At 36.3% G+C, this 26,766-nt stretch overlaps 2 protein-coding genes across 4 annotated transcripts in view; one reads left to right on the top strand and one right to left on the bottom strand.

The window, feature by feature from the left end:
* The window catches only part of LOC111061258 (zinc finger protein 239-like), a 45,319-nt gene extending 22,905 nt beyond the window's left edge, over window positions 1-22,414 (bottom strand). Inside the window, exons 1-7 of one of the 3 annotated variants that reach the window (XM_039428174.1) lie at window positions 22,192-22,394; window positions 20,081-20,117; window positions 19,293-19,366; window positions 18,584-18,661; window positions 18,085-18,186; window positions 17,068-17,215; window positions 13,210-16,041 (exon numbers count right to left, since the gene is read on the bottom strand). In XM_039428174.1, the coding sequence (XP_039284108.1) occupies window positions 15,356-16,041; window positions 17,068-17,215; window positions 18,085-18,186; window positions 18,584-18,661; window positions 19,293-19,366; window positions 20,081-20,117; window positions 22,192-22,203 (1,137 nt within the window). In that variant the 5' untranslated portion in view covers window positions 22,204-22,394 and the 3' untranslated portion in view covers window positions 13,210-15,355. Of the gene's footprint in view, window positions 1-13,209; window positions 16,042-17,067; window positions 17,216-18,084; window positions 18,187-18,583; window positions 18,662-19,292; window positions 19,367-20,080; window positions 20,118-22,191 lie in introns of those variants that run through there. The other 2 variants (XM_039428165.1, XM_039428173.1) reach the window with 2 other exon arrangements.
* The window catches only part of LOC111050254 (oocyte zinc finger protein XlCOF6.1-like), a 153,281-nt gene that overhangs the window by 108,422 nt on the left and 18,093 nt on the right, over window positions 1-26,766 (top strand). The window lies entirely within an intron of this gene.

Below are 26,766 nucleotides of genomic sequence, written 5' to 3'. Positions count from 1 at the left end.
GTTAATTATTCTTCAAATTAATTCGTTTGTTCTATTCTTCAGTGTGATTCAATTATTCATCGAGTTCTTCACTCAGTTACTCTGTTAAAATTGGATAAACTTTGTCTAAAATTGCAACCTTGTGTGAGCGTTTCATCGCTGTTCATTTGATCTACAGAACCTTTTTAAAGTGTGAATTATTCTTCAAATTAATTCGTTTGTTCTATTCTTCAGTGTGATTCAATTATTCATCGAGTTCTTCACTCAGTTACTCTGTTAAAATTGGATAAACTTTGTCTAAAATTGCAACCTCGTGTGAGCGTTTCATCGCTGTTCATTTGATCTACAGAACCTTTTTAAAGTGTGAATTATTCTTCAAATTAATTCGTTTGTTCTATTCTTCAGTGTGATTCAATTATTCATCGAGTTCTTCACTCAGTTACTCTGTTAAAATTGGATAAACTTTGTCAAAAATTACAACCTCGTGTAAGCTTCAGTTGCCATTTTTCTACAATTGGCTTCACCTCGTGAACCTCAAACTTTCAAGTGCATCATCTCTACCGTTTGGAAATCAATCCAAAAATTCCACAATTTGAAGATCGGATTATTCGTTTGGAATTCTACTCGCTCCAGCCTACTTTTCCATTGGGGGATTCGCCTGCTGTAGTGGACGTTTCCATGCTTGTCATCGCATGGCCAGATCACTTCATCGCTTGCTGATGTCCTGTTCCTGTTGGTATTGCGGAGTCATTGCCTGTCTGCCTGGCCGCATCTCCTCTTCAAAATTTTATTCAGGTTATGTAAATCGTTCTTTTCAATTTTCATTTACGTATGCATCATTATTGTTTTATTAATGTCTATCTTGACATTCTATTCACTGAGGCTACCGACACCTACCTATTGTTTAGTTAATGTCTATCTTGACATTCATTTCACTGAGGCCATCGACGCCTATTTATTTATTGGATTTGACAGCTACCCTTGGCTTTACAAGTGATTCATTGAAGGCCACTGTCGCCTATTACTCGTTCTAATTGATGTCTGTCTTGACATTCAATTCATTGAAGGCCCATGTCGCCTATATTTACCTGGATAATCTTCATTATATTTATTAGCTACCCTTAGCTTTTAAGTGTTATTCTAAGGCCAGTGACACCTATTAATTATTTAGTTAATGTCTATCTTGACATTCATTTCACTGAGGCCATCGACGCCTATTTATTTATTGGATTTGACAGCTACCCTTGGCTTTACAAGTGATTCATTGAAGGCCACTGTCGCCTATTACTCGTTCTAATTGATGTCTGTCTTGACATTCAATTCATTGAAGGCCCATGTCACCTATATTCAACCCGGACTGTCCTCATTTGTATTTATTAGCTACCCTTAGCTCTTAAGTGATATTTTTAAGGCCAGTAACCCCTATTAATTGTTAGGTCGAATTCTATTTTGACATTCAAATCACTGAATGCATCATTATTGTTTTATTAATGTCTATCTTGACATTCTATTCACTGAGGCTACCGACACCTACCTATTGTTTAGTTAATGTCTATCTTGACATTCATTTCACTGAGGCCATCGACGCCTATTTATTATTGGATTTGACAGCTACCCTTGGCTTTACAAGTGATTTCCTGGCCATTGACGCCTACTAATTGTTTTATTAATGTCTATCTTGACATTCTATTCACTGAGGCTACCGACGCCTACCTATTGTTTAGTTAATGTCTATCTTGACATTCATTTCACTGAGGCCATCGACGCCTATTTATTTATTGGATTTGACAGCTACCCTTGGCTTTACAAGTGATTCATTGAAGGCCACTGTCGCCTATTACTCGTTCTAATTGATGTCTGTCTTGACATTCAATTCATTGAAGGCCCATGTCGCCTATATTTACCTGGATAATCTTCATTATATTTATTAGCTACCCTTAGCTTTTAAGTGTTATTCTAAGGCCAGTGACACCTATTATTATTTAGTTAATGTCTATCTTGACATTCATTTCACTGAGGCCATCGACGCCTATTTATTTATTGGATTTGACAGCTACCCTTGGCTTTACAAGTGATTCATTGAAGGCCACTGTCGCCTATTACTCGTTCTAATTGATGTCTGTCTTGACATTCAATTCATTGAAGGCCCATGTCGCCTATATTTACCTGGATAATCTTCATTATATTTATTAGCTACCCTTAGCTTTTAAGTGTTATTCTAAGGCCAGTGACACCTATTAATTATTTAGTTAATGTCTATCTTGACATTCATTTCACTGAGGCCATCGACGCCTATTTATTTATTGGATTTGACAGCTACCCTTGGCTTTACAAGTGATTCATTGAAGGCCACTGTCGCCTATTACTCGTTCTAATTGATGTCTGTCTTGACATTCAATTCATTGAAGGCCCATGTCGCCTATATTCAACCCGGACTGTCCTCATTTGTATTTATTAGCTACCCTTAGCTCTTAAGTGATATTTTTAAGGCCAGTAACCCCTATTAATTGTTAGGTCGAATTCTATTTTGACATTCAAATCACTGAAGGCCTATGCCGCATATATTTTTTATGTATGTTATTTGCTGAGCATTTTTTACAGCTTATTGTCATTTTTTAATCATTATTATTGTACCTTAGTAATAACTTTCATTATTGCACTCAATTTATATTCATTTCAGGTATCATTATTAATACCTTTGCATTTATTGCAATATCATTAATACCAATATCATTAATAATTTAATATCATTAATACCTTTGCAGTTATTGTCAGACCTCAATGGTCATTAATGTCATTGACCTAATTTCATTTAAATTTTGTAGTTCTCTACATTATTTCACATGTTGTAATTTTCCCAAGATTTGACAATTGCCTTTGTATGTGGCCATTTGCCTATTATTATTTAAAGATTCATAGACTTAACCTACTTACAATTGTTTTTGTATGTGGCCATCTGCCTATTATTATTTTATTGATCTCAAGATATTTGATTCAATGTTTGTATGTGGCATCCTGCCTATCATTATTTTATTGATCCCTAGAAATTTGACACAATTGTTTTTGTATGTGGCCATCTGCCTATTATTATTTTATTGATCTCAAGATATTTGATTCAATGTTTGTATGTGGCCACCTGCCTATCATTATTTAATTGATCCCTAGAAATTTGACACAATTGTTTTTTGTATGTGGCCATCTGCCTACTATTATCATCTTATTATTATTAAATCTTATATTGTTGATTCATTTAGTCTTTTATTGGCATACTTACCACACTTCAAGCTATCAGTATTTTTATGTACAGAATTCAAAGATTTATTTGTAGGTATTTATACCAACTATCATCCACAGTCCACTGCCCTGCCCTTGGATTCTGTCATAAAAATTGGTCCTCCAGCCCGTTCATTTTTGACCCAGTGTTACCTAGGATAATTGTTAATTTTTATTACCCATTTCTTGGTCCATTGAACCTTGGGGTTTCAGTGACCGTGTGCCTAATAGTCTAGCTTGACGCCAATGATTAGGTCCCACTCTAGAGTATATTTTATTTCATTGTACTTTTGTATGTTTATATTGTTTAATATTAAGCATTCACACACTTGTTTCAAATTTTCAGTACTGGCTGCAACTCAAAGCACGCTGCGACGTGTATGCACCAGCTATCAACTATCTTGTACCCTGAGAGACTGAACCGCACTGAACTGGTCACAGACGGCTATTGCGCATTGAGAAAACAGCACACGGCAAACTACACCGCCTTGCGAGCTCGCTACTTGACTCGCCGCACAGCAAGCTTGATACAACTTGCCTCAAACGCACAGGCGTGCCTCTCTGCGTACTGGACCAGCGCCCAAGGTTGCTTATTGGCGCAGCAATCGCATTGCTACAGTGCACTATCGTGTCATTCACTCAGGTTTTTCTGTTAATTTTTAAGCATGTCTGATCATGAGGAAGATTCACTTCCTGAGCCTTCTGCTCTTTTCAATACAAGAGACAATTTACACCAGGAAATAGATTGGTTCATAACCAGCTATAACGATTATGTTGTGGACACTGAAGCCACTTATTATCAACTATTGACTGTAAAAAACGAACTAGGTTCACTTAGAATTAAGTATGATAAGATACATCAACAATTATCGAATTCAGAGTTGCAAGCACAGGACACTTCAACTCATTTTGAGATACTCAATAAGTTTATCTCCATTACCTCTAAGGCAAATGCTGCATTAACTGCTTTTGAAAGCAGACAACGCAACAATGAGGCCACTGCTGGTGCTTCCCAGCGGCCAACATCTCAAAACGCACCTTTGGCAAATTTTCAGTTGCCTCAGATACCGCTTCCACGCTTCAATGGGGAGCTTTCAAAATGGCAAGCATTCTCAAGTGCTTTTACTAATATTATTGGTAATCAAGATAACATTAATGATTCATTGAAATTTTTCTATCTTCGTCAATCACTCAGTGGTGAAGCTCTTGCTAGAGTGGAACACATTGAAGCTGACGAAAATGGTTTTCAGCTTGCATGGAACCTCTTAAGGGAGAGGTATGACAACAAGAGATTAATTGCTGCCAGGCACGTCACGGCAATTGAATCTCCGCCTACCATAAAGCGTAACTGTCCGCAATCATTACGGGCATTCATTGACTTTTGCAAGTCCCACATTACCGCGCTCGAAGCGCTTCAACTTGGAGTCCAAATCAAGGACTTGTTGTATATGCACAAAATGTTGTTGCAGTTGGATACTGCTACTGTTCGAGAATGGGAAAAGAGTGTTGGTATACACGACATTCCCACCATTGATAAATTTTGGAATTTTTTGGAATCACAATGCAAAATCATGGAAGCTGTTGCTTCAAGCTCAGCTAACCATCATCAAGGAAATGTACAGCAGGAAATAGATTGGTTCATAACCAGCTATAACGATTATGTTGTGGACACTGAAGCCACTTATTATCAACTATTGACTGTAAAAAACGAACTAGGTTCACTTAGAATTAAGTATGATAAGATACATCAACAATTATCGAATTCAGAGTTGCAAGCACAGGACACTTCAACTCATTTTGAGATACTCAATAAGTTTATCTCCATTACCTCTAAGGCAAATGCTGCATTAACTGCTTTTGAAAGCAGACAACGCAACAATGAGGCCACTGCTGGTGCTTCCCAGCGGCCAACATCTCAAAACGCACCTTTGGCAAATTTTCAGTTGCCTCAGATACCGCTTCCACGCTTCAATGGGGAGCTTTCAAAATGGCAAGCATTCTCAAGTGCTTTTACTAATATTATTGGTAATCAAGATAACATTAATGATTCATTGAAATTTTTCTATCTTCGTCAATCACTCAGTGGTGAAGCTCTTGCTAGAGTGGAACACATTGAAGCTGACGAAAATGGTTTTCAGCTTGCATGGAACCTCTTAAGGGAGAGGTATGACAACAAGAGATTAATTGCTGCCAGGCACGTCACGGCAATTGAATCTCCGCCTACCATAAAGCGTAACTGTCCGCAATCATTACGGGCATTCATTGACTTTTGCAAGTCCCACATTACCGCGCTCGAAGCGCTTCAACTTGGAGTCCAAATCAAGGACTTGTTGTATATGCACAAAATGTTGTTGCAGTTGGATACTGCTACTGTTCGAGAATGGGAAAAGAGTGTTGGTATACACGACATTCCCACCATTGATAAATTTTGGAATTTTTTGGAATCACAATGCAAAATCATGGAAGCTGTTGCTTCAAGCTCAGCTAACCATCATCAAGGAAATGTACAGCAAAGTACATCCAACTCGGTTGGTGCTCATAGCAAGCCGAAGTTCAATCAAGGTCAATCAAATGTTCAAGCTAGGATGCAGGTTACTACCTCTTCTATGTCACCTTGTAGTTTTTGTAATTCTGTTGGTCATTTTCCAAATCGTTGTAATGAATTATTGAAGTTACAGGTTACTGATCGTTGGAATGCTGTCCGTGACAAAAGGTTATGTTATAATTGCCTCAAGCCTTTCGCACCCAATCATGTTTGTTCGGACAAATCGTGTACACTTTGTGGCAAGAGTCACCACACTGTTCTTCATAGGTCGTATCCTCAATCACGGGACACCCAGCCTACTTCTAAGGATAAGGTAACTTCAAATCTTATTCATTCTCAATCTTTTGCTCCCTCCAAGGGTAAGAATGCTGTTTTGAATTCCGTCATGGTTCAGAATGCGGAAACAACTAAGCAAGCTGTTTCTCATGCTGAACAGCCTCAGAAGAACTCTCATGTCACGATGAGCTCTACTTCGTCACTGTGTTTGCAACAGCAATCAACTGTCGCCTTGTTACCTACTGCTGAAGTTTTGGTTCAAACTTCTAGTGGGGAATTTATTAAAGCAACCGCGCTTTTAGACTCTTGCTCTGATTGTAATTTGATGTCAACTAGGTTGGCTGAAAAATTGTCACTTGTTACTTTGTATTCTGACACTTTGATTCATAGTGTAGGTGAGAATAAGACCAAATCATCTATTTCTCATTCAGTTTGCTTGTCTTCATCTGATCGTTCGTGGTCGGTTGAAGAAAATTGTATTGTAGTTGATAGCATATCATCTAATGTTCCTAGTGTGAACATTGATCTTTCCAAAATTTCAATTCCTGTTGAACTCAAATTAGCGGATCCATTGTTTGATCAGCCTAAGCCTGTAGATCTGTTACTTGGTGCTGGCATATTTGCATCTGTTCTTCAGCCTGGTAAATTGTATCTAGCTCAAAACGCTCCCATCCTTCAGAAAACCAGTCTAGGTTGGGTCATATTTGGTTCTTGTAAAACCATTCGTCCTGTTGCAGCACCTCGTTCATGCCTCCCCACTTCACCTGTGGCCGCTCCCCGTAGGGTCACATCGAATTTTCTGACTTCAAATGATGTCTCTCATCAGTCAGAGAAATCAGTTCAGGTATCAGTTCAGGAAATCAGTTCTCAATCAGTTCAGGTATTAGCTACTACTTCGTCTTGTAATGATGTTATTTCAGGTATAATCAATAGTTGCTCCACCTATCACAAAATCGTTCGTACAACAGCATATGTTCTACGGTTCATTCATAATTGTAAAAAACAAAATTCAGTCACTCCGCGCTTTGGTCAATTAACTATCTCTGAAATTTCAGAAGCTGAAAATTGTATCTTCAAATCTATTCAAGAAGAAGCTTTCTCTGCCGAACTTGAAGCATTGCGTCAAAATCAGGAGCTATTGCATAATAGTTCTATTAAAGCCTGGTCACCATTCATTCATTCAGATTCTCTGCTCAGAGTTGGTGGACGTTTACAAAATGCAAATGCTTCATTTCATTATAAACATCAAATATTGTTGCCCAGCAATCACAAATTCACTCGTGCATTGATTGTTGCTCACCATCATTGTATAAGTCATGCTGGGGTGCAGGCCACCATGGCCAGTGTAAGACAACGATTTTGGTTTCCCTCCACCCGTCGCACCATCAAAAGTGTATTGCGGCATTGCATATTGTGTTTTCGCTTTTCGGCTCTTCGCTCTGAGCAAATCATGGGTAGTTTACCAGCGGCCCGCGTTCAGGCTAACTTTCCCTTTTATAATTGTGGTTTGGATTACGCCGGTCCTATTTCCATCCGTGTAGGCGGCCCCAAATCTCGTACTTTTTCTAAGGCATACTTGTCGCTGTTTGTGTGTATGGTAACTCGTGCCGTTCATATTGAAACTGTCTCGGAACTTACTTCCAAGGCATTTATTGCCGCTCTGATTCGTTTTTCTGCTCATCGTGGCATCCCGCATTCCATTTTTTCGGACAATGCCACAACTTTCGTTGGTGCCAACAATGAGCTACGTGAGCTCCACGAATTTTTGTCCTCTGAACGTCTCAAATCAGATATTCATGACACTATGTTTGTACTCAACATCCAATGGCACTTCATTCCCCCTCGGGCTCCACACTTCGGTGGACTCTGGGAGAATGCGGTAAAAAATTTCAAACGCATATTCCGTGTAGTCACTTTCAACAAGGTATTTAACTTTGAAGAAACCTGTACTCTTGCTGCTCAGGTCGAGGCCATCTTGAATTCGCGCCCTCTTGTTCCCTTGTCGGAAGATCCACATGATCTTGCCTACTTATCTCCAGGTCATTTTTTGATTGGACGTCCACTTACATCATTACCCTTCTTGCCGCCTAACACCAAACACATTGACCATCGTTCACGTTGGTATCAACTTGCCGTTTCTATCCAGGAACTCTGGGATAGGTGGTCTCGTGAATATTTAACCACTCTTCAGAAAAAAGGCAAATGGTTAAGCAATTATGAAAATTTGAAGGTCGGTACAGTTGTCATCTTGAAGGATCCTGGTTCGCATTGAAGCTGGCGCGCATTACTGAAGTTCATCCCGGTAAGGACAACAAGGTTCGAGTTGTCACTGTTCTCACTCCCTCCGGCACCTTTAAGAGGGCTATTTCGAGTTTAGCACCTCTTCCCATTGATGAGGATTCTAGTTAATCCCCTTGCTCTTATGGTTCATGTTGTGTTTTTAGGTTTCATTGTTTTTTTTTCCCTGGTTCTCACATGGGGCCCAGTTTTCAATTTCCAATTGCCTTGCCAGATTTTACATATTTCTTACTTTTTCTTATTGTGCCATACCCCCGTATGACACAAGGGGCCCAGTTTATGTAAAATCTGACAAAGCATCTATTGGAACGGTTTCACTTGTTATTCGTTCCGCTACTACGTAGACATCATGTCGTCATCATGTCTGTCTGTTTGCGCGCTGTGTCTTTTGTGCGTCTGCGCTGACCAGTGACGTCTCAGTCACGGTTCTTTGCCACTGCTCTAATCAGCTGGTTTTCTATACTTCTATTCGTACCGTTTTCGTCGGATTTTTTGCCGTTGCAATTTTAATATTTGTGCTATTCAATTTTTTGGAATTTAATCTTGTCTTTAGGCATCTTACCTTTTAGATATTTGTTACTTTTTCACCATTCGGTTGCGAGCGCTTTGCCTACGTTTCTAACACATCCGGCAGCTTGCCTTTTTCATTGTAACTTGCAGCATCTCCATGTCTTTTCAATGGTGGATAGTCGAGTGTGCTTCCTGCGCTCGGTCTAAACCTTTCATCTGAATTCATCGGACTTACAAAACGTTTTTAAAGTGTGAATTATTCTTCAAATTAATTTGTTTGTTCTATTCTTCAGTGTGATTCAATTATTCATCGAGTTCTTCACTCAGTTACTCTGTTAAAATTGGATAAACTTTGTCTAAAATTGCAACCTTGTGTGAGCGTTTCATCGCTGTTCATTTGATCTACAGAACCTTTTTAAAGTGTGAATTATTCTTCAAATTAATTCGTTTGTTCTATTCTTCAGTGTGATTCAATTATTCATCGAGTTCTTCACTCAGTTACTCTGTTAAAATTGGATAAACTTTGTCTAAAATTGCAACCTCGTGTGAGCGTTTCATCGCTGTTCATTTGATCTACAGAACCTTTTTAAAGTGTGAATTATTCTTCAAATTAATTCGTTTGTTCTATTCTTCAGTGTGATTCAATTATTCATCGAGTTCTTCACTCAGTTACTCTGTTAAAATTGGATAAACTTTGTCAAAAATTACAACCTCGTGTAAGCTTCAGTTGCCATTTTTCTACAATTGGCTTCACCTCGTGAACCTCAAACTTTCAAGTGCATCATCTCTACCGTTTGGAAATCAATCCAAAAATTCCACAATTTGAAGATCGGATTATTCGTTTGGAATTCTACTCGCTCCAGCCTACTTTTCCATTGGGGGATTCGCCTGCTGTAGTGGACGTTTCCATGCTTGTCATCGCATGGCCAGATCACTTCATCGCTTGCTGATGTCCTGTTCCTGTTGGTATTGCGGAGTCATTGCCTGTCTGCCTGGCCGCATCTCCTCTTCAAAATTTTATTCAGGTTATGTAAATCGTTCTTTTCAATTTTCATTTACGTATGCATCATTATTGTTTTATTAATGTCTATCTTGACATTCTATTCACTGAGGCTACCGACGCCTACCTATTGTTTAGTTAATGTCTATCTTGACATTCATTTCACTGAGGCCATCGACGCCTATTTATTTATTGGATTTGACAGCTACCCTTGGCTTTACAAGTGATTTCCTGGCCATTGACGCCTACTAATTGTTTTATTAATGTCTATCTTGACATTCTATTCACTGAGGCTACCGACGCCTACCTATTGTTTAGTTAATGTCTATCTTGACATTCATTTCACTGAGGCCATCGACGCCTATTTATTTATTGGATTTGACAGCTACCCTTGGCTTTACAAGTGATTCATTGAAGGCCACTGTCGCCTATTACTCGTTCTAATTGATGTCTGTCTTGACATTCAATTCATTGAAGGCCCATGTCGCCTATATTTACCTGGATAATCTTCATTATATTTATTAGCTACCCTTAGCTTTTAATTGTTATTCTAAGGCCAGTGACGCCTATTAATTATTTAGTTAATGTCTATCTTGATATTCATTTCACTGAGGCCATCGACGCCTATTTATTTATTGGATTTGACAGCTACCCTTGGCTTTACAAGTGATTCATTGAAGGCCACTGTCGCCTATTACTCGTTCTAATTGATGTCTGTCTTGACATTCAATTCATTGAAGGCCCATGTCGCCTATATTCAACCCGGACTGTCCTCATTTGTATTTATTAGCTACCCTTAGCTCTTAAGTGATATTTTTAAGGCCAGTAACGCCTATTAATTGTTAGGTCGAATTCTATTTTGACATTCAAATCACTGAAGGCCTATGCCGCATATATTTTTTATGTATGTTATTTGCTGAGCATTTTTACAGCTTATTGTCATTTTTTAATCATTATTATTGTACCTTAGTAATAACTTTCATTATTGCACTCAATTTATATTCATTTCAGGTATCATTATTAGTACCTTTCCATTTATTGCAATATCATTAATACCAATATCATTAATAATTTAATATCATTAATACCTTTGCAGTTATTGTCAGACCTCAATGGTCATTAATGTCATTGACCTAATTTCATTTAAATTTTGTAGTTCTCTACATTATTTCACATGTTGTAATTTTCCCAAGATTTGACAATTGCCTTTGTATGTGGCCATTTGCCTATTATTATTTAAAGATTCATAGACTTAACCTACTTACAATTGCTTTTGTATGTGGCCATCTGCCTATTATTATTTTATTGATCTCAAGATATTTGATTCAATGTTTGTATGTGGCCACCTGCCTATCATTATTTTATTGATCCCTAGAAATTTGACACAATTGTTTTTGTATGTGGCCATCTGCCTATTATTATTTTATTGATCTCAAGATATTTGATTCAATGTTTGTATGTGGCCACCTGCCTATCATTATTTAATTGATCCCTAGAAATTTGACACAATTGTTTTTTGTATGTGGCCATCTGCCTACTATTATCATCTTATTATTAATAAATCTTATATTGTTGATTCATTTAGTCTTTTATTGGCGTACTTACCACACTTCAAGCTATCAGTATTTTTATGTACAGAATTCAAAGATTTATTTGTAGGTATTTATACCAACTATCATCCACAGTCCACTGCCCTGCCCTTGGATTCTGTCACATCATAATCAGGAAGATAACAAGATCACACAGCTCAACAAGATGAAAATATTAAACTTGAATTTTTAAAAACACTTTTGAAGTGAAAATGCACTTACTTTTGTAGTGACGATCGTCTCGACCTGTTGTTGGTCATCATCAGACTGTGGGAATTACTCAGATGACAAGGCTATGTGTGGTAAGGGATGAAGGTGGTGGAATAGGTTGTGGTGGGGGTTGGGTTGGTGGATACTTAGTGAGGCGATAATTTTGAACTGTGGACTATTTTGTCAAACAATCTTTGAGTCAACCTATGAGTTATTAGTTTTCTCCTCATAAAACAGCAAATTTTTGTGGTGTAATGTACTACATTACACCACAAAAAGATCTAATGGAACAGTAGATGTGATATGTTCCAAAAGGAATGCCTGATTTGACTGTTTTTACATTAAGCTATTTTTACTTTTCTTGCCCTATTACCATAGGTAAGGAAAGTATTGCTTTCCGAAAAAAATTAAGGTACCCCAATTTGTAAATTTTCATACGTTTCAAGGTCCCCTGAGTCCAAAAAATTGGTTTTTGGGTATTGGTCTGTATGTGTGTGTGTGTGTGTGTGTGTGTATGTGAATCTGTGTACACGATATCTCATGTCCCAATTAACGGAATGACTTGAAATTTGGAGCTTAAGGTCATTACAATATAAGGATCTGACACGAACAATCTCGATCAAATTCAATTAAAGATGGCGGCTAAAATGTTGTCAAAAACAGGGTTTTTCGCGATTTCCTCGAAAACGGCTCCAACAATTTTGATCAAATTTATACCTAGAATAGTCATTGATAAGCTCTATCAACTGCCACAAGTCCTATATTTGTAAAAAATTCAGGAGTTCCGCCTCATCTATGCAAAGTTCGATTTTAGATTCCCAACTATCAGGCTTCAGATACAATTTTAACAAAAACTTTCAAGTGGAAAAGATTGAGCATAAAAATCTCTACAATATTAATGTTCAGTTAATGAGTTGGAGATCACTGTTAAGCCCTGCACACACATAGATTTTTGTTTGTTCCATATTTTGCCATCCTTATTAATCCTATCAAATCAATTTCAATTTAGATTAAACAAATTATATTTGTCAAGTTCCATTTAATCTGATATAATTCATAAAGACAGCAAAATATCATACAAACAAAAATCGATATGTGTGTGTGTGTGCACGGTTTTTCATTGAATTCGCAATTCACAGATTGCCAGGTAATCCATTGAAAAGTGAAGTTGAAATCTGTAGGGAGTTGCTCTGGATCAGGGACTGACTTGATCATCTCATGTTGAATCTTTCCAAAGGAATTGAATTCAAAGCTATGTTGAGGCTCAGCAGAGTGCTAGATAGAGAAGAGGTGATTCTGGCCTATCATTGCTGCTATGAGTCACTGCTGTCCCCTATAGGGGAGCATGTCCTCATCACAAAAGAGAATTATATTATGAAAGAGTGAGTCCACCTAGATACTCAGGTAGGTCTTTGTTTGAAGAGAAATTATTTTTGAAAGCCCCAGGTTTCTGAAACCTGAATCACCTGACAACCTTTACTTTTGGGTTGTGATAAGTTATTGATAGAATTTGAAAAATAATTCAATGATTGAAAAATCGAAGTTGTTCCTTTTAATTAATATGTATACAATACATTTTGAATTTGTTATATTTCATGTTGCAATCATTAATAATATGATACTATAAAAACATGTAACTTATTATTATAATACTAACATAATATAATATGGAACTTAATGATAATTCAGTTGCAAAGTGATTGGACAATGAGAGCAGATATTCGTCAATATGATAGAATATTCAGGAATGTTGTTAAACTGAAGCCGCACCATAGTATCATGAAAGGAACCCAATATTATTAGTCAAAACGTTTTCAAATATCTGCTTCCATGATATAAGAAATACCCAAATTCTGAATCCATTTGATAAAAGAGTTAAATACTGACTAGTGGAGAAGTGGGATAACATTTTCAACAATGACATATTTTTGTGATATGGCAGTTAGTTTAAGATGGCCTCCACATATTTTTGTGATATGGTAACGGTAGTGAGTTTTGGATGGCCTCCACATATTTTTTTTTTGTAGCCATTAATTTTTATCTGTGTAATTTATGTGAGTTTTCTAAATCCTGAAGTTTATTAAAGTTTTTGTAATATTTTGAATGTACCGAACATCAATACCCATACCAATAAATTATAAATGATTAATTGAAAAATTACATAGATTTACATTCTTAAAAACCTACACATTACCCAGTAAATCAATAACTTATTTTTCTGAATTAAGAGAATTCATTTCTATAGCATGGAGCAGGGTTTCACTAATGACACTATCATACTCAGAAATCTACTGAAAGTGTGGGCTCCATGAGTGTTTCTAGACCTAGGCAAGGATGGTGGAACCAGGTTAAGGCTGACTGTAGTAAGGTTCATGTTATGATGGCAGTGGAGAAAGATAGCAGAACAGCATTGCCAATTCTCTGACTTGTCACTGTCTTCTATGGAGGATATCTTAGACCGGTATATCTGATGTAATATTAACAGGAAATTCTTGTTTAGAGTGATCAATTATATTTTATTCCTCAGGAAAATATATTTGCTGAAGATTAAATACTGAATTTTCATAATTTATTGAATATTTTGTTAATTTATTAGAACTCTACATGGTTAGAAAAGGATCTGGAAATTGCAGAACTAGAAAAGGATAACGCTTTCTGCTTTGAGGTATGATACACAGGGGAAGCAAAACATATGTTAATCAAATACAGCCATTATAACGTGGACCTCACTATAGGAGAGCTATTGAGGGAGAAGCAGAGGATCAAGCTGCATGACGTTGAGTTGATGCTGGGGCAAAATATCAACATGATACTATTTATCAGATGTCATGATAATTTTATTGTGGATAAAGACCATGTGAGCAGGTAATGCTTGTGAGTAGGTAATGGAAAGTGCAAGGTTGATTTCATGAGGCTGGCCACTAACGGTAAGACATTCATGATACACATTGGCATAGATTTTTGTGTTATCACAGTAAAAGGCTTCTAGCAAATTTTTTTTTTTTGCTGCACTATTTAGGTTTGAATAATTAATTTATTAAAAAACAGGTAAGGTGACCTGTTGCCACCCGTAGGCGTCCCTAAGAGAACAAACCGAACACCAATTGATTCAGAGGCAAACCGGAATTAGCCACAACGGCTCGTTTAAGGTCCGGAAGACACCTGGACCATTTCTGATAAGTTTTGACCTGTTGCCATGCACTACAAGGACAGTGATGACTGCCACTACTCTCCCACTACTCCTAGCGACTCCCCTCCCTCCAAGTAGTGCAAAAGCATGGCCTATCACCTCTCAGAAAGGAGAGAATTTTCAGTCTTTTGAGATGACAACCGTGGTGTATGTGGAGGACACCGAACACCGTGAGGAGTCCAGCCGTCCCCGAAAGGCCGCTCCAACCACCGGCCGGCACACACCACACTGAGAGCAGCATCCCCTACTCCGCCCCTCCACAGACGCCAGCCCAGGGTGAAACTGTCAATTTGAATAGAGTCAAGGTGTGAGCCAATACACAAGCCTTAAAAAAATGTTGTTTGAAGCCTTTAGCTGTGATGACATAACAATGAATGGTGACATAAGTGTACACAAATTTTCCACACACTTGTCCTGTAATTAGTGACCACCCTAAGAAACACAGTAAAATAAATTTGAATGAGTACATGTAAAGTCACAAATTTTCAGCTAGTAGTTGTTTCTCCTTTATGTGTTCTTATATGTCTCTTCAAAGTACCAGATTGAGCACATTTATAGTCACAATACTTGCAGCTGAAAGGTGTTTCTCCTGTGTGTGTTCTGATATGTGATTTCAAATTACCTGACTGAGCACATTTAAAGTCACAAAACTCGCAGCTGAAAGGTGTTTCTTTTGTATGTGTTCTGACATGTTTCATCAAATCACCTGATTGAGCACATTTATAGTCACAATACTCGCAGCTGAAAGGTGTTTCTCCAGTATGTGTTCTGATATGTGATTTCAAAGTACTTGACCGAGCACATTTATAGTCACAATACTCGCAGCTGAAAGGTGTTTCTCCTGTATGTCTTTGGATATGTAATTTCAAAGCATTTGACCAAGCACTTTTATAGTCACATAACTCACAACTGAAAGGCTTTTCCCCAGTGTGTTTTCTCATGTGTCTCTTCAAATGACTGAACCGTGTAGTTTCTAAGCTGCAGTCAGCACAGCTGTAGAGCTTGATCTTTTTGCCAGTCACAGATGGCTCAGTGCACTTTTCCACTGGAGAGATTGAATGTTCATTCAGTTCACCCACTTCTGTTGCATTGGCAGTTTCAGATGTGCTGCAGTTTGAGGGCCACATCTCCGGTTCACTCTCCACTGAACATCCTTCTGCCTCTTGCTCAGCTGCAAACACCAATAATGCAACTTATAAATGACTAGAGCAGAATAAAGACAATAAAGTTATGATAAAATTTATAGTGCGAAACACTCACACAATTTTCCTTGCCTTACCTCAAACATACCTCATTGATTATCATAATAATTATAGTAACCAAGAGTTTTGCAGCAGATTGTATAAATAGTACATAAAACAGATTATAGTTAAATATTGGGTTAGATTGTGAACAATCACAGAAATAATTATAACAAATAAATTATGTCATGAGCAATTTTTTTTATTGATACTTGAGAATACTGATCTTTGATTGCTAATCCAGACCTTGGTTTTCTCTCAATTGACATAGGTAGGCCTATAGATTGAATTGTCAGAAAATGATTGGTTGTGTATTATGACTGCCTATCTTTTTTGTTTGAAAACATGAGAATACTGTTGAATAAATAGGAAGTTTCACATAAGAAGTAAGTTTCACAGTTTGTTTAAGTTTCACAGTTAAAGTTTTTTGTTTAAGTTTTTTCATAAGTTTCACAGTTTTTTTTGACACAAACTGTAAAAAAAGTGCATCAAAATTAGAACTATAAACTGGCATGAAATTGTCAGCTCTAGTTTGATGAGTGGGGTACCCATTATTCATCGACTACTCAGAAGAGCAACATGACCACAATTGGCAAACACAGCACATTATTGCATATCAGTTGTACTGGAAATAGGATGATAATCTGTAGTGGACACAAGTAATTGAGTGAAGGGCAATTTATTGAAAGGATGAAAGAATAAGATATTGATTTTGTCAATACCACTATAGAGTGGTATATAATATACTACAATATTCCCTCCATACAATCAAATTATTGAAGGAATGTGTATAAATGCAACTTATACCTATAACTGATGCTATGGCAACCACATCTGATAGCCATTACCCTACATAATTATTGCTTTATTTCCTATTTTCTTCCATTTACAATCAAGTGTTATGTATTAGTATCATTGAGGAATAAAAATGAATGAAATAATAACTTGAATCTCACCATATTCTTCCTCTTTGATGAATATTAGATTATATCCAGGAATTAGATAATGTTGTTGGCTGAAATCATCATCAGTTGGAGAGCATGCAGTGCTGCACTCTGGCGCTGGTTCTTGGCTGCTATCATTCTCCTGCTTAACTCTCGCCATCTGCAATATTGACATTACAAACAATGAGAAGATAATTGATTATTGTTACACCTCATGTGAAAGATGCAAATATTGGTACTGTAAGTCGTGAAGGAACAGCAACTACTGAATTTGACTGCTGTCTTGATTTATATCACAATAATATTCCAGTTTAATGAAAGTAGTTTTAATGTTTTTCAAAGATTATGAAATTGCAAGCTAAGTCCAGCCATTCACGTTAAGGTTTGCCAAAGAGCTATAACTGTACATATATTCGTCTGCACTCTGCAGTACACCTGGACAGGCAAGAGGTACTACTGTGCACTGGGTGAGTGAGGGGTAGTTGAAGTTGGAATAGCAGCCATCAAGTTCTGCTCTCTAGATTAAGATAAACAGATTGCTAGTTTGGTGCGTGTAAATAGAGAAAAAATAAGAACGCTAGTCAAAATACTTACAACTCATTGTATATCAATAAAGTATAGACTTTCTTCTGTATTCATTCACTTGTAATGTTATTGACAATATTGCGATATGGACATGGATTTTGATCCTTGAATTTGATGGAAATACAATTCTATCTAAGAACTGAACATAGGCCTATAACAATTCTAAGTAAATTAGGAATCTATATGCAAAATTTCAAGTTAATCAGATCAGTAGTTCGGACGTGAACTGTATTCATGTATTTCCTATCCCTACTTTATTAAAGGCCTACTTTGGTTATTTGATAGAAATTTTAACAATTTTGAATATTCAGAATATTTATACCGTTCTTCTGCCGAATCTGGAAGAAAAGTTTTCATTCAGCAATACGTTTAAATTATAATGTGATGAAAAAACAAAAACTACACTGCATAACTTATTTATTCTAGTCAAGATAGAATACATGCCTGATTGGAAGTTGAACCATTGTGTGAGGATGACTCATCTTTGACGTTGCTAGTTGCAAATTCACATTCTCCAAATTCATCCTCCTGCTTCTCGATCTTGATCTGTGAACATAAGAGAAGGCTTGTGTCACTTGAAAACTAGACGAATATCAAACTCAGCAAGTAATAGTGCTCAGTATAAAATATGGGTTGTAGTAGTTGATGTTTGTTTATTTATGTTTGTTATAATAGCAACGAATATATTCAAGTTACATCCCTTCAAGAATGGACCTGTTTCTATAGTTCCCATTGATGTCTTACACTACAGTTTTATAAGATTCATGAAAGGCGATCAATAAAAATATTTAATAATATTATGAAGAATATTGCGACTGAATTAATATTTCAACTAATTTCATTATATACTATCAACAGTGGAAAAGTAAGAAAAAAATGGATTCAACTTTATCATAAAGCTGTAGTCAGTAAATTGCAAGGTGGATTGTTCAACAATACATGCCTGCTGAGTAGCTGTATCACTACGTGCAGCTCCAATCCAACTGACATCAAAAACACTTTCCTGTTTCTCAACTTTAACCTGGAACAAAGAGACAACAAAAATAAACTTGAATCCTTCACAGTGGAATCTTGATGAAACACATTTTCTGTTTTAAGGCAATTAATCAGGTAACACTCTGATGGTGAGAATTTTCAAAGCTTGAAATCCCCATAGATCGAATAATGGTGTTTTTGCTGCTACATAAAGGAGCTCTCAAGAAACAGACCCCCATTTTACACATTGCATGAGAGAGTACAGAGTACTGGACTGTAGATGAGTGGACAGGACATAAGTTGCCTTTGCCTATACCTAACAGGCAGTACTGTAAATTTGCATATATTCAATCAATCAGTCTTTATTGTTGTCATCAAACTCCTGGTATACTATCAGGACATCTATAAAATTCAACCGCTATCAAGTGATGTCATCTAACAAAGTCTCCCCACATCAACCAATGAGCAAATGGACTGCAATGCAATGACATAGTATTATAACATCAGTAATAAGCGTTCAATTGTGTTTAATTCAATATAGATGTACTTACAACCATTTCAAAGATTAAGAAATCTCACAATTTACCCCACTTTGGAAATATTTACATGTATAAGTATTCTCTGAAAATGATCTTTTTTCTTCTACATTAATGAAAATAATTGTAGTTTCCTTTTACCTGGACTTTGATTTGTGGTCTAGGTGTTGATACATCTTCCAGTCTGTTAACAGTTACTTTTGCAATTTTCCCACCTGAAATAAATGTGAGTTATTAAAGGAAAATTTATTATGAGAAAAAATAGAATATATATATTTATTGAATTTTCCAAATTGGGTATTTGATATAATTATGATGTATGACCTGAAATATTTTTAAGTTGAATAGTTGCAAAAAATTCTGGTTTCGATCAAACACAGTCTTGACAAAACTATTGCTAAATATTTCATCTTGGATTATTATAAAGCATTCAGTAAGTGAAATCATTCAAGGAAGCCTACTAAACGTGCTTTTAATTTGTAGAATACAGATTTTCAACATAATAAATTACATTTTTGTGATTACAAAAACCTTTAATGAGGTCATTCCATTCAAAAACAGTCTGATCCCAAACACTGCTTGGCTTTGATTAAAACCGCCTTATTCAGAACTCTATCTAGCGATTAACTTGAACCAGTAATATAATATAAATAACACTTTATTCAATCAGAAGCTAGATTATGTTTCAATAAACATTATCCAATGAATCAACGTAATTTTTTGATAACTTAAATGTAAAGACTGCACATACAGTATTGCATGCTCATAGGTTCAGTGTAGTTTATAAGTTCATGAGTTTACAGTGTCTGTTATTCGTTAAGCACAAGTTTTTTTAAGTATAAGAATAGAGATTTCATATCAGATGCAAGAGTAAACTTAAATCAACTGTTGAGATGCTTGGGAATCAAGGGGAAAATGTGTATACTTACAAACATGGTACTCCATACTCTGGAAAGCAGTTTGACTCTGAAAACAATACAGATAGTTTATTTTTCAATTGTCTATCTATAGTACAGCTTTATTAGCTTGATTGAATTTCTCTAAATCTATCAATATATAACAATGAACATTTTCAGCTGCTTAGATGCACTAACGTAAAGGCAGAATCAACTCTATGGAGCTTCATTAGTTTTTAACAATATAACAGTATTAGTTGAATACTCAAACTATTGATCAGTTGACTTGTAAGTAGAGCACTTTCAACATTTTCCAATTGTAGACAGTCAGAAATGTATAATGGCAGAATTAATAGAAAATTAGTTACAATAACAAGAAAATTCCACAAAATAGATCATTTATGGGTTTCAAGAAAAATATGTGCCTCATTTATGGTTGAGCAACTTTATAAAAAGCGACTCATATCCAACACTATTTGATGCAGACTAATGCTTATCTTTCAAACTCAGTATTATTTTCCCAAATTATTATTGTTTTGCCATTGTATGTATAGAACAATAAATGGTTTCTTCTCTTTCAGTCCTAGATCATACAGTAACTTGAAGAGTTGAATTGAATTTAAATACTTTTTTCCATTCCATACAATTAGGCCTATTATTATTTGCTTCAAATTTTGGTAAAAAAGGACATTCATTTGTGTTTTAATGACGGAGATTAAGATATAAATTATAATTATCAAGTAAATTTCTATAACTTAGCTTGGAACTTTTGAAAATGAGAAATTAACAAAAATAATAAAACTTACTGAATACTCAATAACATTTTGAGAATTCAATAGTGACCAGTCAAGCCCATGTCTAAAGCACACTGCACACAGGGACATTAGTAGCAGCTGGTAACTACTAGCAGAAATGTGGAATTGGAAATTTCATGAATTTAAATGTTCATGACATTTCTAATCCCACTTTCACATAGTAGGTAGCTAGTGGATGCCACTAATGTATCTGTGTGTAGAGTGCTTACTGAACATGGAATTGGAAATGCCATAAAGTTAGCTCCAATGTTGGTCCACCCATCTACTGAATAAACTGTATACAGTATAAACAATTTGCATGAATGCAAATGCAAGCTTGGTTATGCATGACCACCAAGCATGCAGATACTTACTTTCCATGTCCAAGATCACCATTATGCTGTTATTTTATATATTTCCTCCTAATATTTAGCCACAGTAAGTAAGTAAGTAGGTAAGTAAGTAAGTAAGTAAGTAAGTATCACATGAAGGGCTTTGTCATAGCATTTGAGGAGGTCGTCATAAGAGCAGTAAGTGTGCAGATGAAAACTGAAAAGTGCAATAGCAACACTCACACTTTCTAGTTGCGTTTAGAGTGAGCAACAACATGCAAGTCACAAAGTGTCTGTTTTAATGACATTTTTCAAATTTTGCTTCTTGGCTAACGCACACTTACAAATTCCATATGATCACAACCTTAAATAGACAAGTCAATAATCATCTGGGCTAAAGTGTACGTCCAGTGCCAAAATACCTGTCATCAAATTTTTGGTTGGGATCGATTTAATTTATGTTATTTTGAGCACAAAAAATAAACAGTGGTCGCTATTGTTTTAAAAATAAACTAAGTTCAAAGTAGCACAATTTTACTTGCATTTAACCTATAAGTAGCAGCCATAAGTAGCTAGGGTTAGGAATAGCTTTAGGCTTGGAAAAGCTTTAAGTTAGAAAAGTTTTTGTTAGGAAAGCTTAGGTTAGGAAAACTTACATTAAGAATATCATAAATTGATTATTTCAATAATCAAAATGGCTGCTACTCATAGGTTGAATACATGTAAAATTGTGCTACTTAGAACTTAGTTTATTTTAATTAAACAATGGTGACCGCCGTGTAATTTTGGTAATGCTGTGTTCAAAATAACATATTAAATCTATCCAAACCAAAAATTTTATTTTATTACAGGTATGTCGGCGCTGGACGTACACTTACACCATAATCTGAATTATGATAAAACTAAATTCAAAATATTTTTGTGGAATCAGAAACAATAAATTATATAAATTTTACAAGTTGGTAACGGAGACTGTCTTTTAAGGTTATGTTGAAGTAAAAATATTTCAATAGCTCACCTTCTTATCCATTATTTTATTGATATGACAAAAACATATGAACCAACAATGAATATTGAATAATGAATCAATAATGATTATTGATGATTTTGAGTAAATTTTTATAATAATAAGATACTTTAGTAGGCCTACAATCCAAAGCTTTCCTTCACTTTCAGCTTTCAGTCCTTTGTAACTGAATACATACAGAGTGGAAACTCGTCTAGTATCCTCTTTCAAGAAATCCGCCATCTTGTAAGAAAGTTCAGCATTTGCATTTGAATGGGCCCGTTCTGTGTACATGGAATGTGGTAAATTGTCTGATTCACAATTTACCAAGTAAAAAATTACCGCGTTCCATGGAAGGAATTTTGACAGGTTCTGTTCCAGTTCCAACTTTCTGCCCCACAGTCGAAGTGTGGTAAATTGGCCGACCTCACAGAGCTGTCATTGGTGGATTATTGTAGTCTGCTTGCTTTTCTACGCATTTGCTGATAGTTTGTTCATCATATATAATAGTGAGGTCCACATTATAATGACAGTATTCGATCAACTTTGGTATTGCTATCCTTGTCTATCAACCGACAAAGCCGGTGGTACAATCCTTTTAGAGGTCCACAACAATGACAATAATGTTTTTGACAGTGTAGAAATATAATTAATCAATGCTGAGAATCGGCATCGCTATTCTTCTATCTTTATCCACTGCCATTATAACGTGGACCACACTATAGCATAGCATAGAATACATCACCAACAATATGATGTTTGATAACCATTCATTAAATGAATTTTTCTTGATAGAAAATTTGAGAGTAATGGAATAAAAGAAATTTACACTTCTCTAGATGGTAGGTTTGTAAAACAGCCTTTCTTCATTCACGCAGCTAGTAAACGACACATTTTAGTGTAAATCAACTTTCTATGTGTGCGCCAAAAGCTAGAACTAACAATTTTGAAATAGTGATCCATGGGAACCTTTTGCACTATAGTGAGGTTAACGTTATAATGGCAGTGGATGAAGATAAGAGAATAGCGATGCCAATTCTCTGCATTAATTAATTATATTTCTACACTGGCAAAAACATAATTGGCATTGTTGAGGACCTAGAAAAGGATACAGCAGTACCACCAGCTTTGTCAAATGATAGACAAGGATAGAAAAACTAAAGTTGATCAAATACTGTCATTATAATGTGGACTTCACTATAGTCATGTAATGGAACAATTTACAATTGGAACTGGAACAGTTTACTGTACACAGAATGTACACATTGATGGGAGGTTCGGATCACTTTACTAATCCGGATCAATTGATCTCATTCACTGCCGCAAGCCAATCAAAAGACAAGGATTTTAATTTCTAACAAGAAGGCGCAGTCAAGTGACATGTCAAGTATTCGCGACACGTGAAAATCATTGGTTGGATAGGCGTTTGATTGGTAGTTTCCATTCTGTATGTAATGTATGCATGTTGTGCCTTTGTCCTTTCTACAATAAAATTTTCTCAACAACACTGTAACCGAAGTCATACTTGTTTTGTGAGATTCACCTTGCATTGTCAGCATTACCTGTTAATAACATCGATTCAGCACTTATAATTATTGATGCTGACCATTACAAGAGTTCGTGGTAGCAGCCAGCCATATTGAATTGATGTATCATTAGAACTATTTATAAAATAACATCACAGTACCCTTTTTGAAAAGTTTCCAATATAAAATAACAAATTACACAAATTATAACAACTATAGTGAGGTCCACGTTATAATGGAAGTGTTTGATTAGCTATGGTATATATTGCCATCCTTGTGTACAGACACGGCCCTAGAGACTTTGCCGCCCTGGGCGAGATCAGCAACCACTGCTCCCCCTCACAAGTATCCCATCTAATTGTTCATCAGGGTTCCACCCATTCCTTCAACAATCGCCTAAATATTGTGTCTCCCCTGTGATGCAATCACGCCATTTGCACCACAGAGCCTCAGTAAACTCTAGTATGCACTAGGAGTCCCAAGTGTAAATTGCACATTTTAAAATTATTTTTGTTTCATGTTTCTGTTTGCAGATATATTTTTACTTTCCTTGCCCTAATACCATAGGTAAGGAAAGAATTGCTTTCCAAAAAAATTAAGGTACTCATATTTCCAAATTTCTATTCGTTTCAAGGTCACCTGAGTCCAAAAAAGTGGGTTTTGAGTATTGGTCTGTATGTGTGTGTGTGTGTGTGTGTGTGTGTGTGTGTGTATAGGTGCGTACAGACTTTTGCTCTGCCCCGCAACCAAACGTCACTCCAGCAGAGCAATTGATGATCGACCAGTGAGCAAGAGTGGATCAACTGGGGAACGCGAGAAGAGCTAACATCTTCTGTAACGTTCATGATGGGTGCAACTGCAGAGCGAGGGCGGAGCGACTGCGGTGCGATGGAGGAGCGAGGGCAGTACGAGGGCGGTACGAGGGCGGAGCGTGCTCGGTGCGGGTTGGAGGCGCGTATATGTGTACACAGCTTATGAGTGTATGTGTGTCTGTGTACACGATATCTCATCTCCCAATTAATGGAATGACTTGAAATTTGGAACTTAAGGTCCTCACACTATAAGGATCCAACACTAACAATTTCGATCAAATGTGATTCAAGATGGCAGCTAAAATGTTGTCAGAAACAGGGTTTTTCGCGATTTTCTTGAAAACGTCTCCAACGATTTTCATCAAATTCATACCTAAAATAGTCATTGATAAGCTCCATCAACTGCCATAAGTCCCATAAATATGTTAAAATTTCTCTGCCCCATCTATGCAAAGTTTGATTTTAGATTCTCAATTATCAGGCTTCATATACAATTTAAACAAAAAATTTCAAGTGGAAAAGATTGAGCATAAAAATCTCTACAATTAATGTTCAGTAACATTTTCACCTAAATTTGAAAATAAGCTTGAAATTCGAGAAAATGTGAATATTTAATTGGCAACTGTTGATTCTATTAAATCATTTACTATGAAGAGATAGCAGACCTCGTGTGTCTCCAGCGTTATTGTCCTGTCACCAGCTGGCTTTGATCTTTGAATAGTAGACTTGACATGCGCGTTAAAACTAGCATCAGGTGATCAATTTTCATAACAGCAAGAAAAGTTGTGAGGGCGCCACACCAGATCTCCACACTTCGTGTGGAAACACACAGAAAAGTGTAGGTTAGAGTAGAGTAGAGTAGTGTAGCTTATTTGAAAACACCACAAAGTAGGAGGAAACACACAGAAAGTGTAGCATAGCATAAAGGCGGCAAAGTTCAAATTCAGATTCAATCCATTTCACAATATTTACACATCTGTAAAATCTGACAAAGCATCTATTGGAACGGTTTCACTTGTTATTCGTTCCGCTACTACGTAGACATCATGTCGTCATCATGTCTGTCTGTTTGCGCGCTGTGTCTTTTGTGCGTCTGCGCTGACCAGTGACGTCTCAGTCACGGTTCTTTGCCACTGCTCTAATCAGCTGGTTTTCTATACTTCTATTCGTACCGTTTTCGTCGGATTTTTTGCCGTTGCAATTTTAATATTTGTGCTATTCAATTTTTTGGAATTTAATCTTGTCTTTAGGCATCTTACCTTTTAGATATTTGTTACTTTTTCACCATTCGGTTGCGAGCGCTTTGCCTACGTTTCTAACACATCCGGCAGCTTGCCTTTTTCATTGTAACTTGCAGCGTCTCCATGTCTTTTCAATGGTGGATAGTCGAGTGTGCTTCCTGCGCTCGGTCTAAACCTTTCATCTGAATTCATCGGACTTACAAAACGTTTTTAAAGTGTGAATTATTCTTCAAATTAATTCGTTTGTTCTATTCTTCAGTGTGATTCAATTATTCATCGAGTTCTTCACTCAGTTACTCTGTTAAAATTGGATAAACTTTGTCTAAAATTGCAACCTTGTGTGAGCGTTTCATCGCTGTTCATTTGATCTACAGAACCTTTTTAAAGTGTGAATTATTCTTCAAATTAATTCGTTTGTTCTATTCTTCAGTGTGATTCAATTATTCATCGAGTTCTTCACTCAGTTACTCTGTTAAAATTGGATAAACTTTGTCTAAAATTGCAACCTCGTGTGAGCGTTTCATCGCTGTTCATTTGATCTACAGAACCTTTTTAAAGTGTGAATTATTCTTCAAATTAATTCGTTTGTTCTATTCTTCAGTGTGATTCAATTATTCATCGAGTTCTTCACTCAGTTACTCTGTTAAAATTGGATAAACTTTGTCTAAAATTGCAACCTTGTGTGAGCGTTTCATCGCTGTTCATTTGATCTACAGAACCTTTTTAAAGTGTGAATTATTCTTCAAATTAATTCGTTTGTTCTATTCTTCAGTGTGATTCAATTATTCATCGAGTTCTTCACTCAGTTACTCTGTTAAAATTGGATAAACTTTGTCTAAAATTGCAACCTTGTGTGAGCGTTTCATCGCTGTTCATTTGATCTACAGAACCTTTTTAAAGTGTGAATTATTCTTCAAATTAATTCGTTTGTTCTATTCTTCAGTGTGATTCAATTATTCATCGAGTTCTTCACTCAGTTACTCTGTTAAAATTGGATAAACTTTGTCA

The sequence above is a fragment of the Nilaparvata lugens genome, chromosome 1, assembly GCF_014356525.2.
Source record: "Nilaparvata lugens isolate BPH chromosome 1, ASM1435652v1, whole genome shotgun sequence".
Lineage (NCBI taxonomy): Eukaryota > Metazoa > Arthropoda > Insecta > Hemiptera > Delphacidae > Nilaparvata > Nilaparvata lugens.
Note: the sequence above shows the minus strand (reverse complement) of the source record. Positions and strands in the feature narration are given on the sequence as shown.